General features: G+C 36.9%; 1 protein-coding gene and 1 non-coding gene across 2 annotated transcripts; both read right to left on the minus strand.

Moving 5' to 3' along the window:
- Positions 1-1,133: 1,133 nt before the first annotated feature.
- On the minus strand, positions 1,134-1,204 carry Trnag-gcc (transfer RNA glycine (anticodon GCC)). The gene has a single exon. It is a non-coding gene; the product is annotated as a tRNA-Gly (tRNA).
- A 1,702-nt stretch (positions 1,205-2,906) lies between these two features.
- Positions 2,907-4,958, minus strand: LOC129767716 (RNA-binding protein 45-like). Its single transcript, XM_055768873.1, has 4 exons — positions 4,581-4,958; positions 4,012-4,490; positions 3,469-3,952; positions 2,907-3,308 (listed from the first exon to the last, which is right to left on the minus strand). The coding sequence occupies exons 1-3, from the start codon at positions 4,862-4,864 to the stop codon at positions 3,486-3,488; spliced, it is 1,230 nt and encodes a 409-aa protein (XP_055624848.1). The 5' UTR covers positions 4,865-4,958; the 3' UTR covers positions 2,907-3,308; positions 3,469-3,485.
- Between the last annotated feature and the right edge of the window lie 9,778 nt (positions 4,959-14,736).

Genomic DNA, 14,736 nt, shown 5'->3' on the forward strand with positions numbered 1-14,736 from the left:
CAAGTATAGAACGCGTAGACATTTTATCTATCGAATGAAGTGTTTATCATACCATTTCGTTCAGTTGTTTAGGAGCTATTAACGATCAAAATCTCGGTCTCCGGCGTAACGCTTTCGTTTTCGAAACTTTGATTTTACACCCCGGTATAGAAATGAAAGACGTAGTCCTACGTCAAAAATTTAAGAAAAAACGTCGAAATTTCGGTCGTCATACCGGGATACTACCTTAAGAGCAACACATATAAAATTTTCAGGTATGCCGCGTTTTATTACGCAGGCTATGAACCAATTTAGGAAGCATACGTTTTACTACTAAACCCTGTGTATTTGAAACGAGACAACATGATACCAACCACCGCACAAACCACTTGCAATATAATTGTCATATTTATATTTTTGCTATTAAATTTTCATTAAATATAATAAACGCTAAGATTGAATATCAACAACTCACAATAATGTATCGAGTAATGTAACATACCTGGAGATTATTTCAATATACTTTGGGGTGAACGGTACAAATGTCAGAACAAATGTAAGCAAGAAATCGGCTGTGCTGCAAAGTTCTGGATTCTGAAGCCAGATACATGGAAGAGAGACGAAATGGCTGGAAAAAATAGCGTGACTAATTTCCAACAACGGAATTCCACCACGCTTCGATTGAAAAGCCGAGCCAGACTTTTGAAAACTTCAATGTAGTTTTCAGATAAAAAAAGATGAGGATTTGAAATTTCAATTAATTTGTTTTGACGTAGAACTACGTCTTTCAGTTGCATGGATGAACCGATCTTTATTCGACCGCGGATCGATCTCCATCGCTGATGATTTTTTCAACAACTTTGTCAAACATCTTATTTTAATCAGACATCTGAATATTGAGTTACGATTTTTCGAAAGAAGTATCAATGATTTTGAATACACCCTTTAACAATCAGTCGTAATTTAAATCGGTCGTATGATAATGAAAATTGTGATTTTAGGTAGTTTCCGTCATAAGTAACATGTATAAAAAAAAAGAGGGTTTGATCTGTGGTCTGTGGCCGGCTGATTTGCCGTGAAATTGCTCCATATTCGTCTTCAAAAGTACACGTTATTGTTGTTTGTAATTAGTAATAAAAAAAAAGACAGATGATTGCATCGGCCGGGAATCGAACCCGGGCCGCCCGCGTGGCAGGCGAGCATTCTACCACTGAACCACCGATGCTTGATATGAATAAAAAATTAAATAAATTGGAGCACTTCAATTTAATTTTAAAAAATATATAAATTAGATTTAATAATTTCGATGTAGTATACGCTTTTCGAAATCACATTGGAGGTGCAAATTGAAAAATGGAAAATCGGTCGCGTAGTGAAAATCGTCCAATTTCGATAGGGATACCATTTTTCCTGATTTAGCAGGTCATGTTCTGACTTTGAGATGTTTTTGGGTTACCTGATTCATTTTTCATATTCTAGCATTTGTCCTCATTTTTATAAAAAATTCTATTTTGTTGACGAATCTAATGATTCGTTTAAATTTATTTTGCTTTTTGTTTTTGAGTACAGGGTAACTTCGATATAACGTACATTTTGCTTTCAAAATTGTACGTTGTATCGAAATGTACGTTATATCGAAGCATAATAAAGAACTCTGAAACGTAGCTTATATTACTTCATTGTGTTGCTGTTTGAGTAAGGTTGATGAATAAAATCAATAAGAAGACGAAGCCAACTTTTCTCATGATGTTTCCCTTTGTTCAGTTGATTGAAGTTTTAATCATTTAGAATCCGGAATCACAAAACAGTAGTATTTCGGGATTGATTAATGTTACAACACAAGCTTTAGTATCAAAATACAGATAATTTATTGTTCTTTCAGAAAAAAAAAATTAAAAAACAATTTTTTTTTTGGACTTCGATCATGTGTACGTTATATCGAGTGATGTTATATCGAGGGTACGTTATAACGAGGGTACGTTATATCGAAGTTTACCTGTAAAACTTCTTTATTGCTGACTACAATTTTGCGACAGCGATAGTTGCATCTTCCACGAGATCTTCTATCGGTGGATTTTATTCGAAATTTCCAATTCACCCTGCTTTTGTTGTTTTGTCTCGATATTCCAAGTTGATTTTCAAATATCTAAACGTAAGTGTCATTTTACCGACGATTTGTGCTGGATGTATCTTTGTCTTACAGAAAGAAGTAATGATTATGAGACTAAGTGACGCGTATGTGATTTACGAGTGTTGGTGGTGGTTTATGTATTTTGTTATTATTTTGTCACCATTACAAGTAAATCTGATTCGGAAAAGATCAATTTTAATCCATGCTCAATTATGTGGTGAAAAAATCACATCGCTCAGAAGATTTGGGCTGCATAAGAAGCTCTTGGGTTTGGGTTATTTGAAATCCACCCATTATCATTGCAACTATCCTAAAATGGAAACATAAAAAAAATCATCAAAAGTAGCTCCACACAACGGTACATCGTTTCGTCACAGTTTACGACAATCCAGCGGAAAAATCGGGAAAAATCTGCCAATTGTCAAATTCTTTCCTAATGAATCATTTCCATCAATATTGAAACGCTTTCAAACGAAAAAACTCGAAAAAAATGTTTAGGATACAGAACATGAAAAATGAAACCCATTCTCACAAGTCCTCGATAGTATAGTGGTCAGTATCCCCGCCTGTCACGCGGGAGACCGGGGTTCAATTCCCCGTCGGGGAGGAAGGTGTTATTTTTTTTAAACAAATTTTTGATTATATCCGAAATATTGTAATTGGCCCTTCAATGCAACCGGTTAACTTATTATTTGAATATTTTTATTTAGACACTTTCATTAACGAAATTGTAAAAGAAGTTAATACAGGAGAAATATAATTTGACTTTCGGATTTATAACGACTACAAAAACGGGTTTATTGTTCTATGATTTTATTTTTCCTTTTTTGTTGGAAATAAATGCAAATGCTTAAATAGGAAACGAAATATTGTTCATTAGAATTATTTGCTTAGACTTCCACAGATTCTAAATTCATAAGTTACACATCGTTCCATTTGTCCGAGAATGATTAACATTACAGTTACTGTTCTTTCCTGGTCTAATCTTTCCGTTTCAATTTGAAATATGTATAATCCCTTTTCCTGCTACATTTCAATAACCGCAAATCCGTATTAACCGTACAATGGATTCCATACATTCGAGGGAATAATAATGATAGTTTTGTTTCAGTACATGTCCTCTTGTTCGTGTTTCATAAAATGTATTCAAATTTCTCTTCCGTTGTATATTCTTTATCTGGAGTTCTTTTTCATATTTCTGTGGACGACAAAAATTGGAAAATAGTTTCGGTTAAAAACAACAAAAACTGAAACAACGGCTGTAAAGAGAAGTATTGTAATAAACAAGAAAAATCCGACTCCATTCCTGAAATGAGAGAAACCATCTATCGAGAAATATTTGCTTCCAGGATACTTACCCTTGTTAATCCATAATTTAATGTTCCATCGGTCGCTTCCGTTTGGTTTCGTTCTGCTCCATACATTCGAGCACCTTCAATCGGCAATCACCCAGTTGAATACCATGGAGTTGTTGAATTGCTCGATCCGCTGCAACTTCACTTGCAAACGCAGCATAGCCGTGACGTTTTCCAGGAATGAGATACACATTAATCAAATCACCGAAGCGGCAGAATGCATCCTGTAGGAGCTTAACAGAAACGGCCTCTGGCATGCAGATGAAAAATGCCTTTTTGGCACAGGGAGTTTGGGAATTCAAAATAGGTTTGATTGGTCCAAGCTGTGAAAGCACATCGTTTGTACCGATTTCTTCTCGAAATTCGTTCTCGTAGCGAACAATAATTCTCTCCCCGATCGGATATTCAAGACCATGGATTTTATCAACAGCACGCTGAGCTTCATCGCGACTTGAGTAAACGACGGAAGCGGTTGTGTTGATGTCGTCTGGAAAAAAAACATTATTAACTTAATCATGTTTACGAAACAAATTTCCAGGCACCTACTTTGCGTTACAATATTGCAATACTTCATTCCGGGAGCGATGTCAAAAATCCTCCACAAACGGTCTTGATTCAAACCGCTACTGCAGATGACAACTAGCTTCACATCCGCTGCCTGTCGGCTCGAATCCGGAGAGTGCGTCCTTTTGCGTTTCGTCTCTTCGCTGGCTCCAAACTTGCCGGTGTCTTTTTCGTCTTTCTTCAAATTTTCCCGGGGCAAGCAAAACTTGGCTCTGTAGCTTGAATCGCATCCCTCTATGGCAAGTGCCGTCTCCAAAAAGGAGGTGAATGTGATGTATGCCGCACACTGTTTTTCATTTTTCTTATCGGGAACGAGCCGTACCTGGGTAACCGTTCCAAACTTAGCGAACTCATCCTTGATCGTAGCTTCATCTTTCGAGCTGGGTACAACGGCAAAAAGACGACGGAATTTGAACTCGTTTACCTCCTCCGGGCTTCCGTCTTCTTTCGTTTTTTGGTAACTAGAAAAGAGAAAGCAAAAATTGCAGAACTGCGCATTCTACCGGCGTTCGCCATTTTGTTTTCAAACAGCATCAAAATGAAACATTTACCTGGCTGAAATCATTACTTTGATCGGCCTCGTTTCATTCTCAATGTACGATCCATTTTTCCTGAGGCCCCGCGCTGCGGATGAGGTTTTCCTAAACTTCACGTAAGCGACACCTTTACCCTGACCGGTTTTCTTATCCACGATAACAACGCACTCCTCGATTTCGCCGTCTTCCTCGAAATGCTTGATAAGTTGATCCTTGGAAATCTGCCGGCCACAAATCACGAAAAGACGGCTCATCGGAGGCTCTTCCGAGATTTCTCGTTTGCCGTTTTGCTCCTGCATTATTGTGCTTTTATATTTTCCGATCTGAACACAACGTACACTTCGCACCTGCACACTTTGAATGATTTGAACTGAATGAGAGACGGCTGCGTTGACGTTTGCTTCCTCGGTCAAGTTCAGCTGCGATGAAACTAGCGGTGTACCCGTGCGAGGTAGGGCCAGATACACAGTTGATTTTGAACATCGCACTCAGACGACAACAAAGCATCGCATCGATTACGGTGGCCGTACACAGTTTTTGCGGAGGTCAAATATTAAAAAATTTTTGGCAGATAAAGTTTTTTTAACAGATAAAGTTTGGTTTGAAATTTGTACAAACCTAATTGGCGATCTAACGCAAAACGTAAACGATCGGTGAGACAACTAGATTTTGTTTTTGAACTAGGAAAATGATGATAATGTAACCTAAAACTGAAAAATAAAACACGTATATTTTACTTCCGGGCTTTCCAAGGTAGTTCTCACATGCAGAAACCATGCATTTTTCAACTTGTTTTTGATTGTGCTCTCGAATTTCCTTTTTTGATTCAACCATTGTCAATATTTATACAGTTTTCACAAATGACCTCTTTCAGTAGTGTTCGGGAATTAGTTCGAGTTCGAGTTCGGGAACCAAACTATTCTCCACCAGATAAGAAGACTCAAAGACAACTTTCAATTGGTAAAGTTTGAATGAAAATATCTACTTGGTATTATTTAATTACCTGAAGCTCGTAGCCCTAACCCTAACTTAACCTATTTCCTCTGAATTTTCCGATATTTCTACTAAAAGTTATTATTATAATACAACACAATTTTTGTACAGGATTTTCTCACCACTTACAGAAAAAAAAATTGCAATTGAATTTTTCAATCTTCAGAAATTCTAGGAAGCATAAATGAAAGCATTTGGTTTGGAAAACTGATACTTTAAATAGCAAAATACGGTACTTTTCACAATACAAAACAAAGTAAACTGACAATGTGATGTTGAGAGAGTGGATTAAACGTAACAGCATACAAGGAGTTCTGTTAATGTTCTGGACTTGGTCATATTTTTTCTTGCGCTAGCAAACGGGGCAGCCACTTTTGTCTAAGTTGTGTGATTCTTCACATTCCGCTATAAAATTTGGAGTGTGAGAAGATCTAGGAAAAACCATAGGCGGAAAAACGTGCGTTAATTCAAGCTGTAGGGTGAATGTAATCTATAAATTTTAAGTGAGGTGCTCAAAAGGAAAGGGGTGTAAGTAATTTGATCGATTTTCCTACCATCAACTTTTTTCTTTCGTGAGTACACTGAATACAGAATCCTCGGTCGAAAACTACCAAATACATTTGGTGATGCAAACACTAGTAGAATGTACAAATTGTCAACAAACCCGCATCCCTACCAGAGGTTAGTATATTTTACTCGATAACATTAGTAAACTTGGATGTTGTCATATCTGAAAACTGGTGAGAAAAGCGCGTTCAACCATTTTTATTGTTGCCATAAGGTATTACGGAGGTGTAATAAAGATATAATTCTAGTGCATTCTCGGCGGGAAAATGTAGCCGATATTGGGCTTATAAATCATGGTTATGCTTGACATATATGTTTATTAGTACGGTATAAAATGACTATGAACTGGTAGCATTTACCAAAAAATTCGTCATATTTACTAATTATTTCTCTCGGTGTAGCTCGCCTGCAAAAATGTTCCAATTCGAGTTTGCTACAGAACCGATAATTGAGGATCTGACCTATCGTTTACATTGTCTAATAAGCACTAATAAACTGTGATTGTGAGTAGTAATTGCATTTGAATTGAGTTTTTTCATTGATCAAAATCTGTATTTTTTTTCAGAACCCTCGGAAAACTGTTTTTTGTATGAACTTGTATCCTTCAAACGGGTTAGATGAGATAACGTGGTAGAATCCAAAACCACATTCTGTTCAAAAATGTACACAGAAATACCATTGAAGCCATTGATTACCACCCTTTTCTTCTGTTTATTAAATTATGCGGAAGAAGACAAGGAGTCATGATTTATCATTTTTAAACATAAGTCTAAATATTTAAGATCTATAATCCTAAGTCAAATAAATTTATGATTACGGAAATAGATTATAGATAAAAATAGTATTTCTTACTTCGTTACCCCGTTGTTCGGAACATTATTTGTTGGGGAATGTAATAACTTTACATCGGGTGTTTCAATAGGGATACGCTACAAAAGTAGACCGATAGAGACAGCAAACGACTCTATTTTTCTCCCCTCTCTTGACATTTCCTTTCAGTAAGGTTTGCCATTTCATAATGTAAAGATATACGATCCAACAATGAGAGATTATTAAAATTTACTACCGAAATTCGGAGTCAATGGTCTCAACTTTAAGAGCGCTACGTCCAAGTTATGGTCGTCATAATCGTCCTGCCAGGTCAACAATTGAGCGTCTAGAGGAAAAATTTCAATCCACAGACACAGCACAAAATGTTCCAGTGTGACAAAGAAGTGTCGAGAATATTGCTGCCGCTAGCGCATCAATTGAGGAAGACCCAAATCAGTCTCTCACACGTCGTTCTCAAGCGTTGGGCATCTCTGTGACGTCGTTGTGGCAAATTTTGTGAAATGATCTTGACCTACACCCTTAAAAGATCAAATTGACGCAAGAACTGAAGCCGGTTACCCACCAGAAGCGTCGAATGTTCGTGAATTGGGCTGAGCAACAACTTGAGAATGTTCCGGATTTTCATAGAAAAATCATCTTCAGCGATGAGGCTCATTTCTGGCTGCATGCCTTCGTCATTTAAGCAAAATATGCGTTATTGGTCAGGCAGCAATCCACACGTACTCTATGAGTTACCATTGCATCCTGAAAAAATCACGGTTTGTTGCGATTTAAGGTCTGGCAGCGTCATTGGGCCGTACTTCTTCCGTGATGATCAAGACCGGCACGTTGCTGTGAATGGGAATCGCTACCGCTAAATGATAACCGAATATTTTTGGCCCGAATTGATCAGGTCTATGGTCTATCCCAACAAGCCAATTACGATTGATGAACTTCCTACGAATATCGAACGTAAAATAGCAGCAGTATCGGGATTTATGCTTGAAAATTGTCGAAAATTGAGTTCAGCGTCTGGACTTCTACAAGCGTGAACGTGGTGCACATGCAAAAGAAATCGAGTTTCATACATAATGGCATCAAATGTACTTTCACATGAATAAACAATTTCATTGATACCGTTTTTGTTTTATTTAAAAACAAAATAATTATTTATATCGGGTTATTGGAAAACCCGATTTATACTGTGGATAATGGAGATGCAATCAATATCATATTAAGTTGGTTGATATAATTAATTATGAAGGGGATTCCGTTCGGCCAATACGAAAAAGCTGTTCAGTAATTGAAGCGCAACATATACCACCCACCGGTTGCCTAGTAAAAAAAATATAAATTAAAAATTTTTAACCAAACCATATGCCATTATATGTTATGTTAGGAATGATAAAATGTAAAATGATAAATCCCTAACATTTTCAGCCTAGAAAGAATACTAGAACCGGGAAATTTGAAGAAAAAATCAGATTTCTCAAAAAAGCAAGCACTTTTTAAACCAAAAAACAAAACATCATCATTTTACTCGCTGCGCCATTTGGTTGTAAATTTAACTTAGATTCGCCAATTCCACCTTTTTATGTGTCACAATGATATTCATTAATCTTTTTCAGTTAAACAGTTGAACCTCCTCCAAAATCTAAGTTTGTTTTTTGTTTGTTACAACCCGTTTGACGGTTATGAGTACATATAACAAACGGTCCTTTTCATGGCCACCATTTAGATTTTCAACAGAGTTAAAATAACAAATGAAAAGAGTTATATTTAAAAAAAAACAATTGTTTCTAACAATCACAGTCTTACGTCAAACTTACATCCGTGCCCCTAGGCACACACCCTTCTACATTTTAATGGAATTGCTGATGTAGAAAATGTAGAAGTGAAGTAGATTTTATCAAATGTATACCCGAACCTGAATTGTACTGAATTATTTGACCAAACATCAACCGTGCGAATTTTTCTGTTCCCCTAGTTGAAGTTGCCACTTCGTGGAAAGAGATTCCAATCGATCGAGGAGATCAAAAAGAATGCGACGACGGAACCATAGGCCACCCTTTCGTCGGCCCACCAGGGATGCATGGAGGACTGGGTCAAGCGTTGACACATGTGTGTTGTTTCAGATGGATCATATTTTGGGGAAAATAACAAAAATTTGCCTGAAATTCAACTCTATTTTGTTTTAATTAAACATTCCCGGTACTTTCTGATTATAGGGTATAATTAACAGTCTCGTGAGAGATATTTGATTCACGGGTTAGCCATCTCAAACTTAAATTACGATTTCCGAGCACCATTTCTTTTATTTTGTCGATATGTTCATAAGAAAAGGTGGATGATCATTTTTGACGTGACAATTCGTTCATTTCTTCTCGACCGTATCTAGATGCCTTACACAATCCATACACCCGTGTTTTCGTCATAACTAAGTCACCATTTGTATTCTGCAATATTTTCAACGTTTGGATACAAGATCATTCAGCTTCATTCAGTTTCAATAGTCATCTTATTCAGCCACCTCAAAACAGAGTAAATTTTAAGCAACTGAATATATATTTAATGAAAGTATAAAGAGCTAGAAAATAACATTAAAACGTATTAATCGATTGTGGTTTCATTTGAATGAGAAACAGAACATACCATAACGAAGCCATGACATGAAGATGCCAGAGTTGCCAAATATCATAAAATTTAGGATTTTTTCGGTTTTTATGAATCGAAAACATTTGGTTGGTGCGAATTTAATGATTTTGCATGTTTTCAATTAGGCAATCTCAAAAATATGTTTTAAAAAGATAAAATAAGTCTTTTAAATACCCATATCTATAATATAATAATGATATCCATAACAATTCGTCTAAGATTGTCTGGAGAAACTTTTCTCCGCGCAAAACAACTGCGCTCAACTCCATTGCTATTCAGGAACAACTTGAAAATTGTAACTCTTTCGCAACACATGACCGTGGTACCGAATGCTTCGTATACAGCCGATACACAAGAACATCTTGTTCGATTGATGGAATTGCTATCAAAGAGGCTAGAAGAATGTTCAGCCCAGAAATTGATGAACAGTGAAGCAGCATCGACATCATATCGAATTTCAGCTTCATCTGATTTTAGTGACAATGTGCATCACATGAATATTGAATTCGTCTATGTGTACACCGTCGATGAAGCGAAAACTTTCCTCGACAGAACAGAACAAAATTCAAAATTCAGCAGTGTAACAAATGGTAATCAGTAAAACACAACCTGGATGGTATCAACCATCTCTTTTTCATATTTACGAGCTAGAGCTAACTACTCTCCCATCTGCATAGTGAATGATGAGACTTTCCATTTCTTCTTAGCAATGGAAATTATATTCCGAAATGTGAAATCACATTAGGGACATAACGAAGCTAAATTGACAAACGAGAGTTTTGCCGTTCACTTTATTCCATTGTGAAAAAAGGAAATACATAACCCGCATATAATTCCTTCACATTTCCTTTAAACTAAATATCGTAATATTCATTAAATTCACTATTTCTGAATTCAATACAAATCCAACGCTATTTATTTTTATTGGCAACCCTGAAAAAATTGACTTTGTTTACAAAATTTATCGAAATCAGCCAATCAGAAATCAGAACGGCTGACAGAAATGTGGTTCGTATCTGACAGAAATTTGGTCCGTAAAAGACCCCCTATTGTCTGATCTTATCTTAGGTTACCAGATAATAAAGGTTCTGGAATTTCAAGTTTTCATATTTCTAATATTTTTTGTCTCTGTGTTCTTGGTAAAGAAAAACTTAATGCCTGTTTTTTAATGGGGCATAAAAAGATGATATAAAAGGATTCCTAGGAGTTTCCTGCGATTTTTTTCTTGTCGATATATGCCCATTAGGGTGGCAATGGATGTATGGAAAACATTTCATCATCGAATTTCAAAAACTGACCATGTACAATTTGTTTATTGGTCCGAAAAAATGACCTGTGCAAAGTTTCAGCTCAATCGGACATGATTTAGGGGTGCCTCAAAGCGCTCAATGTTTTGATTTTTTGAACCTCGAAAATCTTCCAGGGAGGAAGTAAAGTAAATTTGGAAAATCGATTCTTTGTTCGATACCAAATGACTTAAAAATGCATGAAACGTCGAGATCTGGTGTTGCCTCGAAAAAAAAATTTTTGGTCGAAAATCGACTTTTTGGGACTTAGCCTGAGAGGCAATAAAGGTATGGGAAAAAAATAATTATCGAATTTAGGGAACCGACCATGTACATTTTGATTATTAGCCCAAAAAGAATACCTGTGCAAAATTTCAGCTCAATCGGACATGATTTAGGAGTGCCTCAAAGCACTCAAATTTTTTTATTCTTTGGCCGCTCAGGCTCAGTCCCAAAAAGTCGATTTTCGTACAAAATTTTTTTTTCGAGATAGCACCAGATCTCGACGTTTAATTTAATTAATTTTTAAGTCATTTGGCGTCGAAAAAAAATTTCGATTTTCCAAATTTCCTTTACTCCCCCCTTGAAGGATTTTCGAGGTTCAAAAAATCAAAACTTTGAGGGCTTTTAGGCACCCCTAAATCATGTCCGATTGAGCTGAAACTTTGCCTAGGTCATTTTTTGGGCCAATAAACAAATTGTACATGGTCGGTTTTCGAACATGACCATTTTCGCTGCCACTCTGATGTCCATATATTAGGCTGTCAAAAAAGTGTCGCAAATATGGAGCAAAATAAAGAGAAAATCCGACATATTTAAAGTACTACTATGACAAAGGCAAAAATGCATCTCAAGCTGCCAATAAAATTTGTGCAGTTTATGGACCCGATACAGTTTCCATTTCCACCGCACAACGATGGTTTCAACGTTTTCGTTCTGGTGTAGAGGTCATCGAAGATGCGCCACGCTCCGGAAGGCCTGTCGTCGAAAATTGCGACAAAATCGCTGAATTAGCCGAGAAAGACCGGCATAGTAGCAGCCGTAGCATCGGCCAAGAGCTGGGGATAAGTCATCAAACCGTTATTAACCATTTGAAGAAGCTTGGATTCACAAAGAAGCTCGATGTATGGGTGCCACACACGTTGACGCAAAAAAAACATCTTTGACCGTATCGACGCATGTGAATTGCTGCTGAATCGCAACAAAATCGACCCGTTTCTGAAGCGGATGGTGACTGGCGATGAAAAGTAGGTCACTTACGACAACGTGAAGCGCAAACGGTCGTGGTCGAAGCCCGCTGAAGCGGCTCAGACGGTGGTCAAGCCCTCATTAACGGCCAGGAAGGTTCTGCTGTGTGTTTGGTGGGATTGTCAAGGAATTATCTATTATGAGCTGCTTCCCTATGGCCAAACGCTCAATTCGGACCTGTACTGCCAACAACTGGACCGCTTGAAGGTAGCACTCATGAAGAAGAGGCTATAATTGATAAACAGAGGCCGCATTGTCTTCCATCAGGACAACGCCAGGCCACACACTTCTTTGGTGACGCGCCAGAAGCTCCGGGAGCTCGGATGGGAGGTTCTTTTGCATCCGCCGTATATTCCGGACCTTGCACCAAGTGACTACCACCTGTTTTTGTCCATGGCGAACGAGCTAGGTAGTCAGAAGTTAGCCACAAAAGAGGCCTGTGAAAATTGGCTATCCAAGTTTTTGGCCAATAAGGGAGCGAGCTTCTATAACAGGGGTATTATGAAGTTGGCATCTCGTTGGGAACAAGTCATCGAACAAAACGGCGCATATTTGACTTAAAACAGATGATTGTAACTAATTTTATGAACAAATGAAAATTCAAAAAAAATACCGCAGGACTTTTTTGACAGCCTAATATGATGAAAAAATATCCCCGAAGCTGTAACTGTAAAAAATAATCATAAGCCATCGATTAGTTTATTGTTTACAGTTTACAATTCTCCCAAGAGTGTAATTCTTTCACAAATGTGTATGACCATTGTATCTAGCGACGAAAGTCAAACATTTGTATCTTGCTTTTACACGTATGAGTCTAACGACGAATATATCGACGAATGATATATGAATTCGTTTAATCCGGTGACAAAAAACATTAAAATCAAATAAGAATAGTCCGGTAACAATCTTATGCATCTTACTAACATTAATTTATACGTTTTATTGAACAATAAGGTAAATTATTTTGGTTTGCCCAGTTGAAAATATGATCATGGTTTGTCCACTTTTTTGAATGCTCTAATTTAGCACACCTTTGTCAATTTTATTCATATGTTTTGAAACATTCGAATACCTGAATGTTTCAAAACATATGAATAAAATTCTCTTTTTCATGATTTACAGTTGTTTTATAGTATATTTTTACGGAATCACATGTTTTAAAGAATTATAAAATACACTTCTATTTGTGCCAACGCACCCCTCATTCGAGCTAACTTTTAATCGATCACCAGATGATTATTTCACAAGTATTCAGACATTTTCTGGATTATAACACTTACAAATATAGTAAACATCATGCTTACACACCATTTAGTGCTAAACCATTAAATTAATGCATTTTGATGAACTCAATTCTGATCATGAGTTGTCCAATTCAATAATGTTGTTTTGTCCACATGATTTCTATAGCAACCGCTTGACGCGCTGCAGTTTGTTTATTGTGTCCATTGCGCATAGCAGAAATAAAGTTTCTCTGTGTTGAGTATGTTGAGGGTAACACTTTTAAGATGCACAAAAAAAGGCAATATTCTAAAGAAAGCCTAAATTATGAATGAATCAGTATGATAACAGTAAACTCAAGCAATGATAAATGCAACATCTACTTGAGAATTCGAATGTTTTAATTCAAAAATGGTGGTTTCTGAAACCGGACAAACCATGATCATTTTTTGGATAAATCATGATCAGAGGTGGTCAAACCGTGATAATAATTCCTATTTGAGGAAAATCGTTAAAAAACATAAAAATTTGAATAATTTCAACACCTTATGGTAGTATTAGCAACTAGAGCCTGGGGGTTTCCAACAAACCCAAACGTATCGATTATATGTGATTTTCATGAAGAAAAATCGATTTGCATTTACTAGTTGCGTAAAAACACCCCATATCGGACAAATCAAGATCATTTACCCTACTTTAAAACAGGAAAAAAGACGTAGTTCTATGTCAAAAGTCACTTGTTCAAAAAAATTACTCCTATACTCGCGTCGGTATATCAGACCGAAAGTGTTAAAAAAATGACACACGTCCCCTTCGTACCAACACATGCGATACGCTAAACGATGACGAACGACGAATGACAAAGCTAGAGAGAATCGCAAAGTCGGGGGGTATATTTTTTTTGAGAAATGAACGAATTATCGATTTCTCGATCTCACAGACCTATGCGCGAGTGTAGGAGTGCTAAAACAAAGAAAAATGTTCAGAGGGAAGATTTAAAATTACAAACTCCCGGTATATATTTCACAGAATGTATATCCTTACTTGTGCTCCCTTGGCCGAGTGGTTAGCGTCATAACTAACATGCCGGGTGTTCGGGTTCGATTCCCGTTCTGGTCGGGGGAATTTTTCGTCAAAGTAATTTCCTCCGACTTGCACTGTGATCACGCGTATTCTAGAGCTTGCCACTCAGAATGCATTCAAGGCGTGTTATTTGGCATAGAAATCTCAACTAAGTACTAATAAAAATGACGCAAGTAATACTACGTTGAGACGGTGAAGTTCCTCTAGGAACGTTAGTGCCATTGAAGAAGAAGAAGAAGATATCCTTACCCCTGATAGTTGGTTCAAGTCGGTGGCCTTATGTTTATTCTCAAAATCTCAACTCAAAA

This window comes from Toxorhynchites rutilus, chromosome 2 (genome assembly GCF_029784135.1).
Source record: "Toxorhynchites rutilus septentrionalis strain SRP chromosome 2, ASM2978413v1, whole genome shotgun sequence".
Taxonomy (NCBI): Eukaryota; Metazoa; Arthropoda; class Insecta; order Diptera; family Culicidae; genus Toxorhynchites; species Toxorhynchites rutilus.

Bases quoted from the DNA above. Each gene is read 5' to 3' on its own strand.
- LOC129767716 (XM_055768873.1), bottom strand. From the start codon at position 4,864: ATGCAGGAGCAAAACGGCAAACGAGAAATCTCGGAAGAGCCTCCGATG. The intron at 4,491-4,580 runs GTAAATGTTTCA...TCTCTTTTCTAG, and splicing joins AAAGTAATGATTTCAGCCAG to TTACCAAAAAACGAAAGAAG. The intron at 3,953-4,011 runs GTAGGTGCCTGG...TTTTTTTTCCAG, and splicing joins TTGCAATATTGTAACGCAAA to ACGACATCAACACAACCGCT.